Source organism: Phocoena phocoena, chromosome 7, assembly GCF_963924675.1.
Source record: "Phocoena phocoena chromosome 7, mPhoPho1.1, whole genome shotgun sequence".
In the NCBI taxonomy this organism is placed as follows: domain Eukaryota; kingdom Metazoa; phylum Chordata; class Mammalia; order Artiodactyla; family Phocoenidae; genus Phocoena; species Phocoena phocoena.
Window position 1 is genome coordinate 52,822,830 of NC_089225.1, and position 23,214 is coordinate 52,846,043.

The 23,214-nt window shown below is 33.9% G+C and overlaps 1 protein-coding gene across 1 annotated transcript in view; it reads left to right on the top strand.

Moving 5' to 3' along the window:
• UBR3 (ubiquitin protein ligase E3 component n-recognin 3) overlaps positions 1 to 23,214 on the top strand; it is a 223,531-nt gene that overhangs the window by 36,774 nt on the left and 163,543 nt on the right. Inside the window, exons 2-5 of the mRNA XM_065880145.1 lie at positions 6,776 to 6,915; positions 9,624 to 9,782; positions 14,435 to 14,578; positions 15,142 to 15,191. Of these exons, the coding sequence (XP_065736217.1) occupies positions 6,776 to 6,915; positions 9,624 to 9,782; positions 14,435 to 14,578; positions 15,142 to 15,191 (493 nt within the window). The remainder of the gene's footprint in view (positions 1 to 6,775; positions 6,916 to 9,623; positions 9,783 to 14,434; positions 14,579 to 15,141; positions 15,192 to 23,214) is intronic.

Here is a 23,214-nt window from a genome sequence, read left to right on the forward strand (position 1 = left end):
TACCTTAAATTGTATGCAAAATCATGTATTTGTATGTAATTTGTGCTAAGTTGGGAATGTAATGTACATGCCACAGTCTAATTTTTAGGGGAGCTTATTTCAGATGATTCTCTAATTTTTGAAATGTGTGGTTGAGTTATTTGAGTTGGCTTCTCCTTGCCTTTCTGCCCCCAACCAAGTCTCAGTAATTTGGAAATGGATGACCAGAATGCTCTGGTCGTTTTTCTTTCCTCCCTTCTCTGTTCTTCTCATCCTATCCCTTTCCCACCTGTCCTATTCTGCCTGCTCTCTTTTTCTCAGCATACAAGAACTCTGCTTTTAGTCATTTAAATTTGGTATCAGTGGAATCAACAAGGAGGGTTTCTGGAATGCTGGTAATATTGTGTGGCTTGGTCTGATTGGTGCCTACATGGGTGTGTTCAGTTTGTGACACTTCATTGAGCTGCAGGCTTACCTTTTGAGCAATCTTCTGTCAGTTATATGTCAATGAAAAATTTTTAAAAAGTTGAGGTAAAATTAAATTTGGAGAGATTATTTTATCAACTGTTTCTATACTTCTATTTGACCATTCTATTTATTTCCATAACATCCTGTTTCTTTAAGAAATATTTAGCCTTCTTACTCATTCAAAACCATTGGATTCCTTGAAGAAAATATCTGTGACCTGTGAACTGCAAATGCAAACACATTACTTCCTGCCATTTTTCCTTTGGAACCATACCAGTTGTCTAAAAAGCCCTTTTTCTGTTCGCTTGGGGAGAGATCTTTAGTACCTGATTATATGCGGTTGCATTTGTCATACCTCTTGACAATATGTTCTACCCACAGAGCTTTGCATGCCTAGCATAGCTTCTTCATTTCATTTGGTCTGTAGCCCAAATATCACCTCTTCAGAAAGGCTTTCCCTGACAAACCGAATTTAAAGGCACCTAATGGCTGCGTTCTATAAATCATGCTGTGATATTATTTTTGTAGAGCGTATTTTTCATATTTATATTTTTGTTTCTCCTCTGCCCTGCCCTCTTTCCCTCCCCCCTCCCCCCTCCTCCAGTAGAAAGTTACCTCCATGAGAGCAAGGCCTCTATTCCTAAGGCCTAAGTGCCAGGCATATAGTGGTTCTTAAAAACATATTTGAAAATCTGGGATTATTAAATGGGTTTCTGTTTTTCCTTTAATTGGACGCCCTTGAAATCATTTTTGGAGTTCTACTATTAGATTAAATCTTTGTTTCACCAAGCCTTTATTGAGCACTTGCTATGTAATATGTAAGATGCTTTAGTTCCCCACACTATTTTCTCAGCGTGAAATACAAAAACCAGTTTTGTTTGTCGATCTTATAGTATCTTATAGTTACTCTTGTAAACTCAGTCCCTAGGTTGCTTAGACCATTCTTTTTTTTTTTTTTTTTTTTTTAAATTTATTTATTTATTTTTGGCTGCATTGGGTCTTCGTTGCTGTGCACGGGCTTTCTCTAGTTGCAGTGAGTAGGGGCTACCCTTCTTTTGGGGGGGGTACGCGGGCCTCTCACTGTTGTGGCCCCTTCCATTGCGAAGCACAGGCTCCGGACGCGCAGGCTCAGCGGCCATGGCTCACGGGCCCAGCCACTCCGTGGCATGTGGGATCTTCCCGGACCGGGGCCCGAACCCGTGTCCCCTGCATCGGCAGGCGGACTCTCAACCACTGCGCCACCAGGGAAGCCCTAGACCATTCTTGCTGCTCCTTCAGCTTAGTTCCAGGTTGAATTGTCACTCCTTGAACCCACTACACATTGTTCAAATGTTCTTCACTCTCTGTCCAGTAGCTCTTTTTGAATTAATTTCTTTCCTACACAGAAAGTGTCTAAGAGAGCTTTCTGTGCCCTCCTTTATCTAATCTTTTCTCTCTTCCTGCTTTTTCATTGTATCCTTTAGTCTTTGTGCCCCAGTATGTTTTCCCTTTCTTCTCTTTTGGCATTCCTTTTATCCTTTTTCTTTCCTTCACATTCATGCTTGTAAGCACTTCAGTTAAATTATCTTAGATCACCACAGGTTTCACAGAGCCGATTCTTTTTTTTTTAATCTTTAAAGGTTTTTAAAATAGAGTAGGATTTTAAACATTTCTTTGATTTTACTTAGATTTTGTGTACCCCATCTGAAAGAAGTTCTTAAGTTTCTATTTCCCTTTTAAATAGAGATTTGGACTTTAAGGTGTAATACTTTCTAATTTTTTTCATTATATGATAAATATGAAAATGATATTTGGATGGGACACACATACAACTGAGGAGGCTGCCCAGACCCTCCTGGTCTGTCAGCCTGAGGACTGATGAAATCCATGTCTCTACACTGTAATCTATTGACCTCATGATGTTTGGAAGCTCTGTCTAAAGAGTAGATAGACTTCAGTAGTATGTGAACACTTGGTTTTATTTTTTTTTGGTTGTGTATATTTTTCTTTTTTTAAAAATTTATTTATTTATTCATTCATTCGTTCTGCACCAGGTCTTGGTGGTGGCACTTGGGATCTTCATTGCAGCATGCAGCCTTCTTAGTTGTGGCATGCAGACTCTTAGTTGAGGCATGCGGACTTCTTACTCGGGGCATGCGGACTTCTTAGTTGTGGCATGCATGCAGGATCTAGTTCCCTGACCAGGTATCGAACCTGGGCCCCCTGCATTGGAAGTGCAGAGTCGTACCCACTGGACCGTCTGTGTATATTTTTCTTAAAAAGAAAGAGTTATAACTTTCATTAGATTCTCAAAGGTGTCCATGAGTCAAAAAAGGTTAAGAGTTAATGTTCAAACTGTGGAACTAAAGTCACATGAATGGCATAACTTATTGTTTTTGGAGTAAATTATTTTGTTTTGATTACACAGTTTTACATATATTTGCCATGCAAAATTCAAACATTGTAGGTAGAATTAATGTAGAAAGTAAAAGTATGCTATAACCCGCTTTCAGTTAATTTCCACAAAATTTGGTGTACATTTCTCTAAATATTTTTCTCCTTACATATATTAATATTTTTTTCTATTCTTTCTCCAAAATATATGTGTGTGTGTATATATATGTGTGTGTGTGTGTGTGTGTATATATATATATATATATATATATATATATATGCTATGTAATTCTTTTCTCACTTATTTTGGATATAATTCTATTTCAGTACTTGTTGATCTCCCTCATTCTTTTTAATAAATGCAAAGTATTTTATTGATCTACTCTAATTTGGTTAATCTTTATTCTGTTACTGAACACTTGAGTTGTTTCTAACTTTTTTGCATTGCAAACTGTGGTACAGTGAATATATCTGTAGATATATCTTGCAAATTTAGGATTATTTCTGTATAATAAATTACTAGAAATAGAAATGCTAAGCTAGGGTTATGAACACATTAAGTTTTAGTAGATATTGTCAAAATGACACCCAAAACTGGATCTATTTACGCTTCCATGGGTATGATAACAAATTTCTGAACATGCTTTCCAACAATGAATTAGTAAAGTGAATTTTCCCTAACCTGCAAGATGAAAAAACATGTTTGTGTTACCAAAAATTTCAACCCTGCACAAAGGTAGAGACAGCAGAACATTCAACCTCCATATACCCATCATTGGACTCAATGTTTATCAAGATTTTTGCCACATTTGCCCTTTTTTCTCTTTTGCTAAAGTATTTTCAAACAAATCCCAAACATTGTGTGACAATGAAATAGAACAATGTGTGACAATATGAATATTTCCTTTCTTTCAAAAAATTTTTAATTTTTTAGTACAGAAGATTTCAGACAGATATAAAAGCAGTGAGTATAACCCAACTGATACGACATTTTATTAGGAAAAAACTCCTTTGGTGCTATTTATTTATTTATTTTCTTGGCTGTGTTGGGTCTTCTCTAGTGTAGTGAGCAGGGGCTACTCTTTGTTGCGGGGCGTGGGCTTCTCATTGTGGTGGTTTCTCTTGTTGCAGAGCACGGGCTCTAGGCTCGTGGGCTTCAGTAGTTGTGGCACATGGGCTCAGTAGTTGTAGCTCGCGGGCTCTAGAGTGCAGGCTCAGTAGTTGTGGCACATGGGCTTAGTTGCTCCATGGCATGTAGGATCTTCCTGGACCAGGGCTCGAACCTATGTCACCTGCATTGGCAGGCGGGTTCTTAACCACTGCGCCACCAGGGAAGTCCCGTTTGGTGATGTTTTTTAAGGACCAATTAAAACTATATTCTTTTGATTTGGTGCCTTAAAAATCTGAAGGGAGTGGTATTTTTCTGGCTTTGATATTGCCCCACATTCTGCTTAATGAGTGTAATATAAGAAAACCCCTTATCAGTCTCCCAGTTTCTACAATTAACAACTCAAGCTGGGCTTGGTATACTCCCAGTTACTTCCTTCACCCAACCAGGTTATTCTGAAGCAAGTCCCATACATTGTAGCATTTTATTCATAAATATTTATATAGATACATGTAAAAGACAAGACTTTCCTATTCAGTGATAACCACAATGTTGTTATCATACCTACACAAGATAATTCCTTAATATTATCAAATATCCACACTTTCTTACGTAATCACAGTGCCATTATCTTACCTAATAAAATCATCTAACGAACTAGTACCCAGTTCTTAATTGGACTTCCCCTATTGTCTAAAAAATGCCTGTTTCAAGTTGGTTTGTTAGAATCAGTGAACACATAGTTATTGGGTTTCTCAGGCCTCTTTAATAAGTGATCCTTCTACCTCCTTTTTCTCCCTGCCACTGACAGTTTGCAGAAACGGAGTCAGTTGTCCTGTATAATGGTCTACATTCATGATTTGTCTATTTATTTATTTTTGTGGTGTCATTTAACTTGTTCCTTTATCTCTTATGTTTCCTATAAATGGAAGTTAGCTCTAGAGACTTGGTGTCATTCAAGGTCAACTTGTTTGGTAAAAACTCTTTGTAAATGGTGCTCTGTACTTCACAAGCATCATAGCATCTGATTTTTTCTCACTTCTAATTAAACTGAGATTGATAAGGATGTAACAGTCTGATCTCTAAGTGGAAAATTTCCCCTCAAGCCTTCCTTTAATGGCTCCATTGCATGGGTCAGTTATTTTAGTAGGTATCACAAAATGGTGATTCTCTATTTATTCATTTTTTATTTTAATAAACTTCATTTCTTTGATTTGATTATTAGAGAACTTGAGCATCTTTTCATATGTTTCTTAGCCATTCACTTTTTTGGTGAATTGTTTATGACTTTGGCTGATTTTTCTATTGAATTATTTTCTTTTTTAATCCATTTTTCTAGAGTCAAAAATCATAGATATTAATCTTTCATCTGTTTTATCTATTGTAAATATTTTTTGGTAATACAATAATTGTTTTCTGCATAGAAACTTTTGATTTATGTAGCCAATTTTTATCTTTCTTTTATGACTTTTGGTTTCAAATCTTACTTATTAGACTTCTGTTCTTTGAGATAATATAGGGGAATAGTTTATTTTCTTCCTAGTAATTTTTTTCACATTTGTTTTTTGATCTGTATGGAATATATAATAGTTTGTATATGGTGTAAGATAAGGATCAAATTTGTCTCCTGCATGGAATCAATTGTCCTATAGCAATTTATTGAAAGTCTTCTACCCCCCCCCCGCCCCCCACATTGATTAACATAGTCATTACATAGTCTATTTCTAGACTCCATTGTGGTCCATTGATGTTATCACATTACCACAGATTTTACTTTAATTTAAAAAAATCTTTATTGGAGTATAGTTGATTTACAATGCTGTGTTAGTTTCTGCTGTACAGCAAAGTGAATCAGTTATACATATACATATATCTACTCTTTTTTAGATTATCTTCCCATATAGGTCATTATAGAGAGATTACTACAGATCTTAAATTATGTTAGCTTTATACTATGTTTTAAAGTCTAGGTCATTGTCATTAATTTTTTTTAAAGTTTTATTTATTTATTTTTAACATATATATTCTTCCATTTGAACTTTAGAATTAGTTTGTGATTAGTCCCATTGGGATTTAAATCTAATGTCATTAAGTTTGGTGGAAGTGACATTTTTTAGAAAAATAAAAGTTTTTTCCATTTGGGAATGTAGTTTTTCTCTATTCAGATCTCTTACGTTTTTCAGCTAAAATAGTTTCTCCACCCATCGTAATAAGTTTCTTCTAGGTATGTTGTATGTTTAGTGTGGTTATTTTGTGTTTGGTCACAAAATACCTTATTTGTGACTATTTGGATTGTGAACATAGGATAGTTTATTTCATTTTTGCTCAAATATTCCAACCATACTTTAAAATAAGTATAAATAAGATTAGAAGGAATGTGCATACTTAAGTGTATAAACTTTTCAAATAAACTTTAAGTATTGATATTACTTATCTATTCATTAATGCAATAAGTTCGAAACAGTTAAGGAATAGAAAATGCAAATTCTTGGGAATGATCAGTTTGTACTTAATGGTTTATAAAGGGTAAAAGTAATAAAGTAATACTTGCAAGTAATAAATTGTAGTTAAAAAATATAAACTCTGTAATGAGATTTTGTTTTTGTATTCTAATTGGAATCTAACTAGAATGGTCTTTTATTAGGAAGAAATCTTCCTAAGTGCCAACTTTTATTTAAAGACCAATTAAAACTATATTCTTTTAACTTGGTGCCTTAAAAATCATAAAAGAGTAATACATTGGCTTTGATATTGGCCCACATTCTGTTTATGGATATTGTAAATAGAAGTAATAGATTCTTAGCAGATTCGACATCGCCATTAATTCTTTTCTTTTTCATATTACAGGTTTTGCAAAAGGCATCAAATTAAATCAAGTTCAAATATTCCCTGTGTCCCCAAAGACTTACTGATGATGTCTGAATTTGTTCTTCCAAGATTTATTTTTTGTCTTATTCAGTACTTAAGAGAAGGCTATAATGAACCAGGTATGTTTAATCCATTTTTCATTAGTACTCTTTTTAAGTTCTCAGCAAAGTTTAGCACTAATAATGAAGTGAGTTTTTTCAGATACCATTTTTTTGCTTAACATTTTTTATGTGATGACTATGAAATACAGAGACTAAATAAAAACACACTAAATATCAATTATATAACCTCATTGATACTTGTAGTAGGCACAGTTTGGCAGTCTCTGCTGCTGGGATCGTAAATGTTTCTGATCAAACTTATTTGGCCTTTTGCAGATGAGGAAATAATTATTTTATGGGGTTAAAGTGACTTTATTTGTGATTCTGTTATAATAGAGCATAATTAAGAAGTCCTGGAAATGTTTGACTTTAACTTAGATTTTTAGAAGATAAAAATTTCACCAGTATCTTTCTCTCCCCCTCTCTCCCCCTCTTTTTTGTAGAGGTCTATACATTTTTATTCCCCTCCATATATAATAACTTATGAGAGGGTCAAATTGCTCACTCCCATATTACCGGTAGAATGCATGGGCGTAAGGATCCTAATAGTATTGAAAAGAGAAAAGAAACATGCAAATTACAGATATTCTTCTTACCTTTTAAGATTTAGTCACAATCTTGATTAATATGCATTAGTTAAATATTTGTATTTAGATAACATTTATTAAAGTTCTCAGTCTGACATTGTGAATTACAGATATCAATTAGTGGTATGAAACAAATTTATTAACTTTTTATGATGTCTTTTACCTTTTTAGTGATACTTGGATTTTTATCATTTAAGGGACTGCATTTGCATTACTTTTAGAGCTTTTAAATTATTTAATTCTATAAATCTTAAATCCAATTTGAAACTATGGCACACATGTTTATCTTCTATTTTCCATCCTAAAAGTGTGAAGAAATATGTATCTTCATCATTTCTAGAACTATCATGTTATTTGCATTGTGAGCGAATACTTATAGTTCTTCACTTTTACATTTTAAGCAAAATATACAATCTTTTGTCAAGTACTTCTGTTCCTCTCAGAGTATGTCTTAAAATATAGAAAGAAATATTATTTTGATTTAGTCCCAAACTGCTTTCTCTTTGGAATGAAGGAAGTGGAGACCAGCTGGGTTATTGAAATTGCCTTCCATTTTATTTCTCATATGCTAGTTAACAGATTTTTTGGATGTTTACATTTTGTACTACAAGTGTCCTATTTTAGAAAAGTAATAGGTAGAAATCATTTATTATGAGAACCATAAAGCTTACAGTTAGTTTAATCAAAGAGTAATTCATACGAGTGTATTATATTTATTTTTTCCTTGGTGACATTTAGCAGTTCTAAGTGGTAGATGACATACATACATAGCTTTGATAATTATGTTACCATTATCTGAAAACATAAAGGAATGAATGGAAGTACTTTTTTTGTCTTAAGATGAGTTTCATGAACTTAGGTTCATGAAGTTTCCCTCTGTATATTACCACTTGTGCTCAGCATTAATTTCTTCTGTGTATGCAAAATCTCTGCATTACTTTCTGCAGAGATCACTGTTTAAAATTAAAGAAAGGACTTGAAATCATCTAATCTGAGATATGGAAGCTCAGATAATCTTGTGGTTTGACAGTTGCCTTGAATTCCATTTGCCATTTCACCCTACCATCCTTAGACCAGTGTCAGAGCTTGTGTTTGAGCCCTTGGAAATCAAGAACAAATGCTAATTAAATATCTACTATGTTACTACATAAGTCATTGGGGAGAATATAAAGAAGAATAATATATGGTATCGGTTTTCTACTGAAAAAGTAAGGTTTTTTGGCTTGGATTCCATGACTCAGAGTTATCTAGAATTTCATTCACAGGTTATCTTTGAACTAGGTTGTGAGTTCCTTGGGGGTAGGAACTATGTCTTATTTAGTTCTGCTTCTCAGTGCCTGTCATGTAGTAGATACTGAATAAATATTGAATGAACTTGATGACCCCTTTCCTGGGCACACAGGCCCCCTGTTAGCTTCGTTATATGTATTCTTCTTTTAACCAGTTATGGCTAAGCTCTAAATCTCTCTATTCACTTCTTCCTTTTAGACCTCAGTTTCTCTAAAACATCTTTTTTTCTTTTCCTCTTAAATATTCTTTTTTAGTTGCTGTCCAGGTTTCTTCTCTCCCCCTCTACCAGCATATCTTGCCTGGTATTTTAAAATTGTTTTAGTAAAAAATCCATATTTTTCATTTTAGTTGCTTTGACCTCTAGCTAATATGAATCTGTATTTTTGGAATATGATAATGGATGGGTTATTTGCTACAAAGGTTTAAATTTAGAGCTGACATAATTTTGTCCTAATATTCTTATACTATCTCGATATATTTCATTTGTCCTGTTTTATTTTAGAGAGTGATCTTAACTTTTTTCTTAAACACTGTTTATTTAATTTTGAGATGATCTTATGATTACATATATATCTGGAAGTTTAGGACCCTAAATTGAATGCTTCTTACACAAATTAAGTGCTTAATACCTTATGAAGTCATCTCTTTTCCCCATCAGTCTTTTCTCAGAGGACTGACTTCCTAAACAAGTCTATCCTAGGCTGGGTGCTTGGTGGGCTCCTGCTTTCTAAAGAGAGTTCTTATATTAACTTTTTGATTATAAAATACTTTCATCTAAGTCATCGTAATTTTAAAGAATAAAATATTGTTCTTAGCAAAATATTTTAAAGTTGATTATATTTTTTTTAGCAGCTGATGTACCATCAGAAAAAGACCTTAACAAAGTCCTTCAGCTTTTGGAACCTCAAATTTCCTTTTTAGAAGATCTAACTAAAATGGGAGGAGCAATGCGGTCTGTTCTTACTCAGGTTTTGACAAACCAACAAAGCTACAAAGATCTGACTTCTGGTGAGTAAAATTTAGAAGAGAAGAAAGTTAAAATTTACTTATATTACTAAAATAATTTAAAAGTTGTGTATTTTAGAACTTAAAAGTAAAATGTAGATTTTTTTAATAGAATGCTAAAGCTGGAAGTTATTAAGAATACTTCTTAGTTTATGGATGAAGAAATTGAACCCCAGAAAAATTAAATGACCAGTTTAAGACCTCACAACTACCTGATTTTAGAGTTGAGACTAGAACCCAGGTTTCCTAAATTTGGTGTGACATATTCGTAATTATATTCCACTTCCCCTTTTCCAAACAATAACAGCAACCACTTTTGTGTCTTCATTTTTGTTATTCTAAACGTTTGTGTCGTGTGCCCTAGGATTTTATAGTGATGTAGAATTTAAGTTATTAAACTTGGAATTATTAAGTATATTTGTACTGTTATATAAAATAATTTCGTTTTTAAACCTTTAGTTCAAATTTATAGTATGGTAAATATATCAGTTATTTAAAAATCTTATAAATAGTTTAAATAGTGTTCTTTATGCTGGCTCATGAGCAGCATGTTTTGAAAATTGAAGTATACCTTCTTTCTTTAGAGTGGTGAAGTTTTTATGTGTACTGTTAACCATGTATTATTTAGAGATAGTCTTATCTGATGTATTTATTTCTTTAGTGAGTACTCATTAAGCACCCACTGTGTGCTTGGCTTTGGGCTAGGTATTAGAGCTTGGAGTAGGGAAGGTACGTAGTAAGCCAGGTACTCCTATCTCTGCCCTTATAAAGCTTATGGTCTAGTGAGTGAGATGACATTAACAAAGTCTCCAAACCAAAATATTGTGTAAGTATAAACTGTAGTAAATAACTGTGAAGGGATAGGACAAGTGTGTATAAAAGGGAGACCTGATTTCACTGATGGAGGAGGTGGGAGAGCTTCACTGAGGAAGTGACATTTGAAGTAAAACATTGAGAGAAAGTCATTTAGCTAGAGGATGTGGCGAGTTGGGTGGTAATGGGGTGGAATTAGATTCTGGGTAGAGAACGTTTTCTGCTTCTGACTACTGGACTAGCCCTTATGTCAATAACATAAAACTGGAAAAATTGTGAGGCAGTTGTTTTCAGACATTAGACAGCAGGCAGCACAAGACTGTAAACCTTTGGGAGAAAGGAAAAGCATGAGATGAGCCTCACAATTCTCTGAATCTCTGTCTGGGGATAACTTCCTGACTGTAGTATAGAGGGCTGGCATTGAAGCAGGGCGTGGTGGTCCAGCTGAGTTAAGGAGGCAGAGGTCACAGTTTAGGGCAGCTGAAGCAGTTGGAAACTGGAATCTTTGGGGCAGAATAGCAAGAGTTTGTGGGGTAGATGTATGAGGGACCCCTAGAAGTGCTTGGCTGAGAACTGAGATACACATGTACAGGATGAGACTACCTAAGGCTTATTAGAGAGTGCTGTGGGGTTACTGCTATGGGGTTAAAAACAGCTTTTAAAGATAAAGGTTAGGCAGTGTTGGGAGACATTGGAGTATCAGTGCAACCAGACTAGAGAGACCTTACCAATACCCTAGGCATCAAGTTGACACACCAGAAGACTACACCTGAGAGTAGGTTCTACTCTAGATCAGCCTTAATGGAGCCTAGAACCCTGACAGAGTTTGGAGATTATTCCTGTCAATTTACAGGGCTTTTTTAAGAATCTCAGGCTTTCTATAAATCTGCCCCTTACAAAGTATAAAACCAAGTATTTATGAGTTCTAGGTGATCAGACTGTTTATTGAATGTCTTGTAGAATTAAAATTAATACTCTTCAAAGGAAGGTAACAGAATCCAGAATCTTTGATAACATGTCGTTAGAATGTCCAAGAAAAAGGACAGTAATAGAAATTGACCTTGAAATGGCCTAGATATTAGATTTAGCAGATAAAGACATTAAAGCAACTATTATAAATATGTTGAAGAAATTAAAGGAAAATATGTTCAAATAAGTAAAGGAAAATATGGTGTTAATGAGTGAAGAGATCAGGAATCTTAGTGAAGAAATGTAAACAATAACAAAAAAATTCTAGAACTGACAATTACTGTAGAATGCAATTGACAAGTTCACTGGATGGACTTAGCAGCAGTTTGGAGAGGATAGAAGAAAGACTTAGTGAATTTGAAGACAGATTAATACATTATTCAATCTAGAGAACAGAGAGAAAACACAACAGAGCCTCAGGGACCTGTTAGATAGAATCAGATGACCTAATGTACATGTAATTGGACTCCCAGGAGGACAGGAGAGTGGGAATGGGGCAGAAAAAAAATTTGAAAAAATCATGACTAAAATTCCCCAAATTGGATGAAAAACATTGATTTATAGATTCAAGATGCTTACTGAACCCCAAACATGATAAATATTTATAAAGAACATAACACTTAGGCACCTCCTAGATTCCATGCAGAGGGACCAGCATGTGGAAATATTTAGGGTGAGAGTGAGCTTACTTTTTTAAAAGGGACTAAAAAAGGCTATTGTGGTTGAAATGAAATGAATGTAGGGGGATAGTGGCCCAAATAAGGCTACCACATTAGGCTAGATCCAGATTAGGTAGGCCCTTGTTAGCTATTTAAGGTTTTATATCTTATCCTGAATGTAGTGGGAAGTCATGGGTATATTTTAATCTGAAGAGTGACATGATCAGATATGTGCTTTAAAAAGATGGCTTGTTATTTTGCCAAGAATAGATGGGAAGGGGCAAGAACAGAAGCTCAAGTGCAGCAGCCTAGGATAAAATGATGGTAACTTGTGTTTGAGTTTTGGTGATGATGCTAGAGAGAGATCAGAATTATACCTGAAGGTCTGTTATTTCTTCAGCCTAGAAAATGGTTCTGTAAACAGAAACTATCAACTGTTGGGAAAAAGAACAGCAAGTTGTTCTTAATCATTGTAAGAATGTATTCCTTGAGAATGATTTATGGTAATTGTCTTCTTTTAGTTCTACAATTCTTTTAAATTCTTATTTCTTGAAATTAAAAAACAAAACAACAAAAATCTTTAGCTAACTTGTAGTGATGGAAATTACATTAGGTTTGATTCAGAAGTTTAAAATTTGTAGTCTAGGTTCATTTCTAATCACTGCTTGCTTACTCACTGGTTATTATGTTATCTTTGTAAGCCTCAGTTTCCTCACTTATAAAAATGGTGATAATATGTTCATTTTTCTCAGGCTTGTTGTGAGGGGTTGATGAAGTGTATTTTGTTAGTTAAAAGTATTACAAAAATTTCATCTATTATTATTGAGATAATACATGGCTTTTATTATTCAGGAGACATTTAGTCATTTCTTACATAGGACCCCTAGAAGTCCTTTATTCTTTATAGACTAACTGGTTGTTTTTAGTTTTGGACTTGAATTGAAGGATAGATGTATTCCTATCTGTTTAATCTGTGCTGAAGGTTTTTGTTTGTTTTTTTTTTTTTTTTGCGGTACGCGGGCCTCTCACTGTTGTGGCCTCTCCCATTGCGGAGCACAGGCTCCGGACGCACAGGCTCAGCGGCCATGGCTCACGGGCCTAGCTGCGCCGCGGCATGTGGTATCTTCCCGGACCGGGGCACGAACCCGTGTCCTGTGTATCGGCAGGCGGACTCTCAACCACTGCGCCACCAGGGAAGCCCTGTTTTTTGTTTTTTTTTAAACTATCCCAGACAGACATTGGGCAGAGATTTAAAAAGCAAAACTAATCTGTTGCAATTATTGAGGCTAGCAAAGAGAGGAAATTGAGAAAAGCTCAGCAAATACTAAAGAAACTCATTTACTATATATTTTTATAATCAGAGAGATTGAAACCTTAATTAAAGATATATAATCTGCTTAAGAGGTGGCAAATGACATGGTAACTTGGCTTTCAGACAGAGAATAATTTTTCCTTTTAAAGAACTTTCAAATGTCAGTATTTTTATTTTGTTGTTATTCTGTTCTCCATAATATATTAAAAAACAAAAGACAAAATTGGCATTAATATGCTCAAATGCTAAAGTGAAAGACCTAGGATTGTTTAATTCTAGGACCTAAACTTCTCAAAATTTTGGAATAAATTTGTTTTAACTGCTGCTTCTGTAGAAATTATACTTTTATCCTTAAATGTGATTATAAAAACATTTTATGCTTGGTAAAACAGAAATTAGTAATCTCAGTTACTGTTTGAAAATTCTACTCAGGCATTATCTTCTCTAGTAAGCCTTTCCAAAAACTGCTTTGGGTTAAGTCTGGCTGCATGGTATTATGAGAGCACAGGTTGTTAAACCAGATGGTGAAGTCTGCTACGTAATTGTCATTTACCGTATTATCTGCCTTTCTTTATAGTAATTTTAAGTTCCTTGAAGGCAGGAATCATGTCTTATTAATCTTTGCACCCCCTGTATTTTGTATGTAATCTCTGGCATATTCTAGATACCCAGTTAGTGGATTTCATTATTTGTTATAAACATGCTGTGCATTCTGAGATTGTTAATGCCAAACATGAGCACAAAAATGTTGTCTGAAGCTATCTTATATTATTCATTCTAGGGTTTCCCCTCCATTAGAATATTCATCTATTTTATATGTGTATACATTAGTTATTGAGATGGCTGTACTTATGTTTTGAATGGAATATTTTTTCTGATTTTAAATTTATTTTAAATATTAGGTCTTGGAGAAAATGCTTATGCAAGGAAAAGTCATGAAAAATACCTTATAGCTTTGAAGAGCTCTGGACTTACATATCCTGAGGATAAACTTGTATATGGTATACAAGAACCATCTGCTGGCACTAGCACTCTGGCAGTTCAAGGTTTGTTTAAATATTTAATTTGAACAATGATAACTTTTCTGTACTAAAACAAAAAACCCTTCAAACATTACTCATTATTGAAGAAATTTAAGTGCTGTGTCATTCTTTGTAAGAAAGTAGTGAAAGTAGTAAAAATTTGGAAGCAAGAAAGGATAGAGTCATCAAAGAAGATATTTCATTTTTCTTAAGCGAAATTTGGTTAGTTTATCAGAGGTTCTGGTTCTAACTCATGAAAAATGTAGCAGTTGCTATTTAAGAGTAGCCCCAAAGTTTAGTAGTTCAATATTTTAGTAAACCATGGTTTAAAAGTAAAAGAAAGCAATCCTTCTGAAATACCATGTGTAATTATTAAATCTGGGTTTTCACTGGAGATTTCCTATTGAAGTATAAGCCTGTTAGGCTCAAATTTATTGAAGATAAATGTTGATTTCTGCCAAAATAACTGTTAGAATGAGTTGTCTTAACAAAACTTAGTTTTTTGATATTGTTATGTCTCAAAATAATTTTAAAGTAAAGCAATATATAACAATTATGAAGGGCAGTCTTTTTTCTCCTTTCCAAAGGTTTTGCAGGTGCAACAGGAACATTGGGACAACTAGATTCTTCAGATGAGGTGAGATTCAACATTTGAAACTTTTTAAAAGTAGAATTTTAAAAGTTTAAGAACTACCGTACAGATTTGTGGGTATTATCTAGTTGGAATTCCTCATTTTATAGACATGGACGCTGAACCCCAGAGTGGAATAACTTAGTCAAGGTCACACAGTTACTTAGTGACAGGACGAGAACTACAACTAGATTTTTACTTCTTGTTTGTAAATTCATTTCTCTTTTCACAGTTTAGAAATGGGAGATAGAAAGACATAGAGATATTTCTCCTATGAAAATATCCCCAAATTTATCCAAGTTGTCATATGCACAATGAAATTGTTGTTAAAAAATTTAGCTAAGTCTAGAATAATTTGCTAGAAGAATGTGAAATGTAGCTTCTTTTCTAATCTCATAATAAGGTTATATCTTATATGTCAAAGGTTATCAAAAAAAGCAATGTACTGGGCAATAGATTGTTAATTTGAAATTTCAACTTTTATAGTGTTTATTAATAATAAATGTTTCTAATAAATTCCTTATAACATTCCTGTATTTTGTTAGTATACAATTTGTAAGCAAATAATTGTTTTTTGACTTATATCTGTTTATAATCTTGGTTTCTATAAAACCTAAATTTCATATTTTTATTGATTTATATATTTAATGATTGACATTTTAAAAACTAAATCGTTGTTAAACATTTACATGTTTTTCCTTTGAAAACCCATTTTGATTTGATAATATCATATGAACTAAGCCAAATATCCTTCTTTTGAAAACATGATTTCTTTTATGGAAGTCTTATAATTGATCTAATGCCTTATAATTTAAACTTTGTAGTAGTATATTTCCCCTCTAAGAAGGCTCCCACAAAATGCAACATTTTGTGGAGTCTCATTTTGGTCTAACAATTTTATTTCATTTATTATTTTAAAAAAATTTTATTTATTTATTTATTTTTAAAGTCTTTATTGAATTTGTTACAATATTGCTTCTGTTTTATGTTTTGGTTTTTGGCCGCAAGGCGTGTAGGATCTTAGTTCCCCAACCAGGGATTGAACCCACACCCCCTGCATCGGAAGGCGAAGTCTTAACCAACCACTGGACCGCCAGGGAAGTCCCTGGACTAACAATTTTAAAGAGTTTTCAACAAATTGGATAGGCAGTTTATTTATTTATTTGAAATATTTATTTGGTTGCCTTGGGTCTTAGTTCTGGCACGTGGGATCTTTGTTGTGGCATGTAGGATCTTTCATTGTGGCCTGGGCTTGTCTCTAGTTTTGGCGTGTGGGCCCTAGAGAGCGCAGGCTCTGTAGTTGCGGTGTGTGGGCTCAGTAGTTGTGGCATGCAGGCTTAATTGCCCCGTGGCATGAGAGATCTTAGTTCCCCAACCAGGGATCAAACCTGTGTCCCCTGCATTGGAAGGAGGACTCTTTACCACTGGGCCACCAGGGAAGTCCCTAGGTAGTTTAGTATACTGCTTCTGAGTTTTACTCTGGAAGTAGAGTGTCTGGGTTTGAATCTGGCTTCTGTACCAATTAGTAGTGTGACTTTGGATAGGTACCAATTTCTCCATGCCTGAATTTCCTCACCTGTAAAATGGAGGTAATAATAGTACTTAATGCCTGGGGTTATGATGATGATTGAATGAGTTAATATATGGAAGCACTCAGAGCAGTAGTGCTTGGCATATTGTAACACTATATGTATGTTTGTTAAATAAATAAATTAAAATAAAATCATTTAAAAAATTGTATAAATGGTTAGCTATAATTTTTGCTTTTTTGTTTTTTTTAGCTTTAAAGAGTTACTTCTAAGAACACTGCTGCCATAATGACAAATGGGGAAAACTTGCTGATATTTAAAATAGACTTTCAAAAATATATACACTATTGACTAAAACAGTAATAATTTTGTTTTGAAGCTAGGGGAAGCGAGTAATGGGGGTAAGAATGCTAATTTTTCACATGTCGAAGAGGGAAGTGATTAGGTAATAGATAGACATACGATTTTAAATTGGTTGTTCTGCTTTCTTTTTCTTTTTTTTTTTTTTTTTTTCGGTACACGGGCCTCTCACTGCCGTGGCCTCCCGCTGCGGAGCACAGGCTGTGCGTAGTGGGGGGAGGGGCTGGGGGATGGCTTTTGAATTTCTTCTAGAAATAATTTCTCGAGGGATATCAGAGGATTTGAAATAGGGCCTTTCTTTGGTCATTACCATTGCTTTTATTTTTACTCTGTTCTTTTTAGGTCCTCTCTTCTGTTCACTTCTTTTAGATTCTTTCTTTCAGCAACTTCTGTGTGTAATATAATTTATATAATCATTTGTTTCTTAATTATGGTTATGTCTCAGTGTAAATATCGTAGTAAATGCTTTTTGATGGTGACAACTTCAAAATACTTCATTTAAAAAAATACTTCATTTCAGTATGTTTTCTCATAAAACACTTTTTATAATAGTAGCTGAGAACACTTTTAGAGTATGTGAATTATATTTAACTTATATATTTAAAAACAGTAAGACTTTCTGATCTTTAAATCATACTTTATAATTAAACTTTTAGTCTATTTAAAATTACTTTTTATAGTTTATATATTTATCACATTTTCCAATTGGATTGAAAATGGGGTCATTTGGACATCTGAAATCTTAAGAATTTGAAGTAGAGTTGTTTAGCTGGAAGTGGATTGAAGGGATATCTATTTTGTTTTTTCTTTTTTTTCTTTTTTTTTTTTTGCGGTACGTGGGCCTCTCACTGCTGTGGCCTCTTCCATTGTGGAGTACAGGCTCCGGACACGCAGGCTCAGTGGCCATGGCTCACGGGCCCGGCCGCTCCACAGCATGTGGGATCCTTCCGGACCGGGGCACGAACCCCTGTCCCCTGCATCGGCAGGTGGACTCCCAACCACTGCGCCACCAGGGAAGCCCTATTTTGGTTTTTCTTTAAGAGAAATTTGAGTTTCAGAGTTAGGCAGATCTGAGTTTGAATATTGCCTCATAATATTGCTGTGCTTTCTGCCAGGTTTTAAACTTCTGAACATCAGTTTCCTCATGAAAAAATGGTGATAATTCTAATGTTAGGATTAAATGGGATAACATATGGATTACCTATTATGAACCAGATACAAATTAGGCTCCTGATAAATGTTTTCTGTCCTAGTGCTTTATATGTAGAAGGGATTCAAATACTGAAGTTTTGAGCTATCATAGGTCATATGATAGACATTTCTGCTCATCTTTCCAGAGGAAATAGTTTATTAAAGCATGGTTTAAGAGTGATGAAGTTTATCTTTAAAATTTAAATTAAAAATTTACCCAAATATCACACAAATACATTGTAGTTGTTTTGCCAGTATTCTGAAATATGAATAAACTACAGTTTATCCAATCATTTTTATAATTTCCAATTTTTAATTAAAGATACAGTGCTTATATTTCTTTTTGTGCAGATGTGCAAATAGTTCTCTGAGATATGGAATTGCTAGATTACAGGGTAGGCATATCTTAAATTTTATTAGATTTATTTTTCTGATTATAAAAGTCTCACACACATATTTAAAATGAGAAGTGTGGAAAAGTACAAAGATAAGACCATTACCCAGGGCCGATCATAAAAGGGTTTTAGTGATAGGAAATTTTCTATTTAAGATTGTGATCATAATTTTTATACAAAAAATTCATTTATGTTTTATTGACTTATGTACTACAAAGTCAAATCTTGAGTTAGAAATCGAAAAGTTGTATATAACAAAACAAAAATGGGAATCAGGAGGAGGCAATTTGCAGGTTTAAAAATTTAATGAATGCTAGAGCTAAAGGAGACCTTAAAGTTCATCTTGCCTAACTCTCTTATAGATGAGGAAGCTGAATTCCAAAGAATTAACTGATTCACCCAGGCAAGTGAATTTTGTCCAGTTAGTAGTGGAGTTGCAAATGGTCGCTAGGTCTCCTCCCTGCTGGTCTTTAGTTTTTTATGTAAAGTATATAAGCCACTGTTCTTCTTATTATTTCTATACAGCAAATTTGTCCTAAACTTTGTGGCTTAAAATTACCATTTTTTGTTTTGCTCACAATTCTTTGACTCAGGAATTTGGGAATGGCAGCCAGGCAGTTCTCACTTGCTTATCTCATGCGATTCCTGTTAGTTGTTGGCTGCAACTGCAGTCATCTGAAGGCTCAGCTGAGATGGAGATTTAAGATGGCTGATGGACAGAGCTGGCAGCTGATGCCGACTGTGCACAGGGAGCTCAGCCTGCATGTGGCTTTTCCAGTATGGTGGTCTCAAGTTGTTGGGACTTCTCATATAGTTATGGCTTCTCCCAGGATGAGTAGCTCAAGAGCAGAAGCTGTGGAGCCTTTTCTGAGCTAGCCTTGGAAGTTACATAGTATCACTTCCACTGCATCCTGTTCCTTGTGAGTTGCTAAGATGGGCTCAGATTTAATGGCAAAGGAGGTAGATCCTGTCTCTTGAAGGGAGGAGTGTCAAAGAATTTGTAAACACGTTTCAAAACTTCCACAAGTGCCATTTGCCATTCTTTTGCCTGGATTCTGTTGATATCCTAGAAATGACTCGTGACATACCAATAATTGAGTATGTATTTTTCCATCTATTTCAGTCGTACTTGTCTGTTGGGAAAAACTATAACATGGTAATGAAATACCACTGTAGCTAGAAATGGCTACTGTAGGGTTTTAACTAAGATCACAAAGTTTTCCTCAAGTATAGTAGTTATTATTGTACCTCAAGAGAGTGAAAGCTTATATTTGAAGTTGTAAGAGTTTTAAAAAAGTTGATCTTTACCTTTGTAAAACAAAAGGAGATATAATAAAATTTTACAGCATTCATTGCAGTTTAAGGAACAAAATATAGTTTTGAATTTAATTAATACTGAAATTATTGAATTTAATTTATACTGAAATTATAAATTTGCATTTAATTTATACTGAAATTATAAAATTAGTGTAACTCTTCTGCTAATCTCGGGGTCTTCTGTTCTGCTTTTATTTTTTAAATGAGAAACATTATTTTAATAGGACCAGTGACCTACATGGAAAAAGCTTCCTTTTGTGCCTAGATATCATAAATAAGAACTAAGTTAATTGAGTTTTAGTGTGATATATTTAGAGGGAAAATATAAGAATTTCCACCCACTCACTTAAAAACTAATGATATTTAAAAAAACTAATGACATTAATATCTTAAATTTGTATTGTACTTCTTTTCAAAGCACTTTTTACATATATAAATGATGAAAATGCAAGCAAATTAAATTTAATAAAGGATGAAATAGATAAAGGAGAAAGTAGATGAAAGGATAAGGTAGATGGAAAGAGTATGATAGAAGAAGAGTATCCAGATACAGATGTTCTTGAACAAATACCTATTTTATGCCATTTAAAAATTTCGTTAAAGCTTTTAAAGCCATTTGCAACTGCAGGCACAAATGATTGTTTGCTTTTAGTATTTATATTTGAAATTTAATGAAGAGCTGAATATGTCTTAAGGATTGGAATTTCTACACCCTTACCTTACAGGCCCATGGGATTATTGAACAAACCCTTTTTGTGATTTCATTCTTAAAATTTAACAAATTGTATAAAAAGGAAGACAGGATGAGAAGAGGGCAGTGACATCTCAAAAACTACTATAGAGAGGGACTTGTAACAATTTAAAAAATGTTGTAAGTTAGAATTGGAAGAGATCCTAGGGGTAATCTAGTCCTACCACTTTGTTTTAAAAATGAAGAACCAGGTTTGAAACTCTTAACAGCAGCAAGATTTTTCCTATTTGTAAAGTTTTACTCGAATGTGTATACTATTGCTCTCTACTTAATTTTATTCACACAAGTTGTGTCAGGTATTTGTCCCTGCTGTCCCTAGAGTAAGAGAACATTATGTACTCAGCAGGGCTATTTATACACATGACATTCTTCATACTACTATTTCTTACTCTTTTTTTGTGTAGCTAATATGTAATAAGAGTAGAAAATGTTCTTTGTGTTGTATGGAACCAAAAAGAAAAGAAAATAGGAGCACATTATAACTTCATTAAGTATTTTTAAATGTAAATTTGTGTTTATTCATTTTTTGTTTAGATTTATTTATAACCATCACATAATTCAGTTCAGAAGAAAATTATCTCTAGAATTATATGTACATGGGTATAATAGAGAGTTTCTTAGAGAAAATAGGACCTCTTAGATCAAGATAACTTTTCAAGGAAAGATTATATTCACTGTGGCCATTACTGTAGCAATGTCCATTTTTCTCTGTGCAATGACCAGATCATTAATCTCTGTATGAAATCATTTAAAACACTTTCCCCCCTGTGTAACTATAAAAATATGAATGTTCATTGTGGAAAAATTGAAAAACAGAATAAAAAAATAAAAACATTTACCTTCAGCTGTGCTATCCAGAGATAACCATTGTTTATTTTGTTTGTTTACCTCTAGTCTTCTGTTTTGCATACTCTTACATAACTGAAAAATAAATACTTAACAAAATAAAATAAGTTACTATGTAGATGTGCTCTCAATATTCTTGCCTTTATTCAAGATAGAATGCAATGAAAAGTTAAAACTAATTTGGTCAAAACTTGCAGCAAAAGCAGGATTATTGAAATTGAAAGCCAGAGTAGCTTTTCATAAATGAATAGGTAAAAGAAAAATACTGTTTTATTTTGAGGTATAAGATTTGGTTTTAATTAGTTAGTTATCATAAATTACATTAAAGGTAAAGGGTGGGGTGGGGAATCACAGAAACTTTTGGTGAGAAGGCCTTAGAAATATCTAATATATTTCTTTTCCAGTTTAGGAATTGATTTTACAACATTCCTGACAATTGGTAACCCTCTCCATAAACACTTCCAGTGGTTGGGAGCTTTACTGAGTTTATGAGCAACTTGTTCCTTTGTCTGATAGCTCTAATTATTAGGAATCTCTTCTCAATACTGTGTTAAATATTACAATTTTCACACATTTCTTCTTGTTTTCCCCTGTAGAAATATTTTAATTTTTACTCCCATAAGACACCCCTTTAAATTTTTAGCTTTAGTTATTTAGTATTCTCTGCTGCTCATAGCTCTTTCATCTGTTTATTCCCTTTTAAAATCTATGATCTGATTTGGTATAGAGTCATAAGGACATCTTGTCATGAAGCATGTTGTGGCCCAAGGTTTTTTGTTAGCCTTTTAGCAGCTATGCTAGACTGTCGCGAGAGCCCCAGTGGTCAAATGAAATGCCCAGATCCCCCACCCCACCCACCCCTTCAGCTCTCAGACAAGTTTGAGAGCTCCCTCTCAGCTTTGTATTTGTAGAATTGATTTAAAGCAAACAGTCTCATATTACAGTGGCTTACATAAATGTTGTTTCCATTTCATTCTAGTCTCTCAAGATCTCCTTTGGATTTTATTTTTATAACCTTATATGTTAAATGTTCCTTTTAGCTTTGTGTATTCTGTATTAACATTCTCTGAGTATTGTTTTAACCAGCTGTGAATTTACTTGACTTCTTTTTATGGAGCTCACATTTTTTTTTCATCTGTCCAGTAAATTCATCAAAGAAAGAAAGAAAGGTTAATTTGGATTGAAAAACCATCTGTAAATTTTGCAGGGTAGGAGTTTGAATCTGATTTTTTTTTGGGGGGGGTCTTCTTCTCTCATTTTGGATTTGTATATGTATTTTATGCCTGAAACACACATAGCAATATTGTCTACTTCTGTGCCCAGGAACTAGTTAAGGTTTGGAAAGTGTTTCTGAGGGCTGTACAAATGCTGTCTGGGTTGAGGTTATTTATTTCCTCTTTTGTCCGCTGGACCATCATTTTCTCCCAGGGGTTCTGTACTGTTTTCTCATGGATAAATGGGAAAGAACTATAACTCCCTATCATGAATTTGGGGTGGGTGGGGTCTTGTCATGATAACGGAATTGTTTTCATCTTCCTTAATGCCTGAATATCCCACCACTGGAAGTTATTCCTGTTTGTTAAAAGTTTTGTTCTTTCTCAAAATAAAAAAAATGGGACTTGTAATAGATAACACAGTAA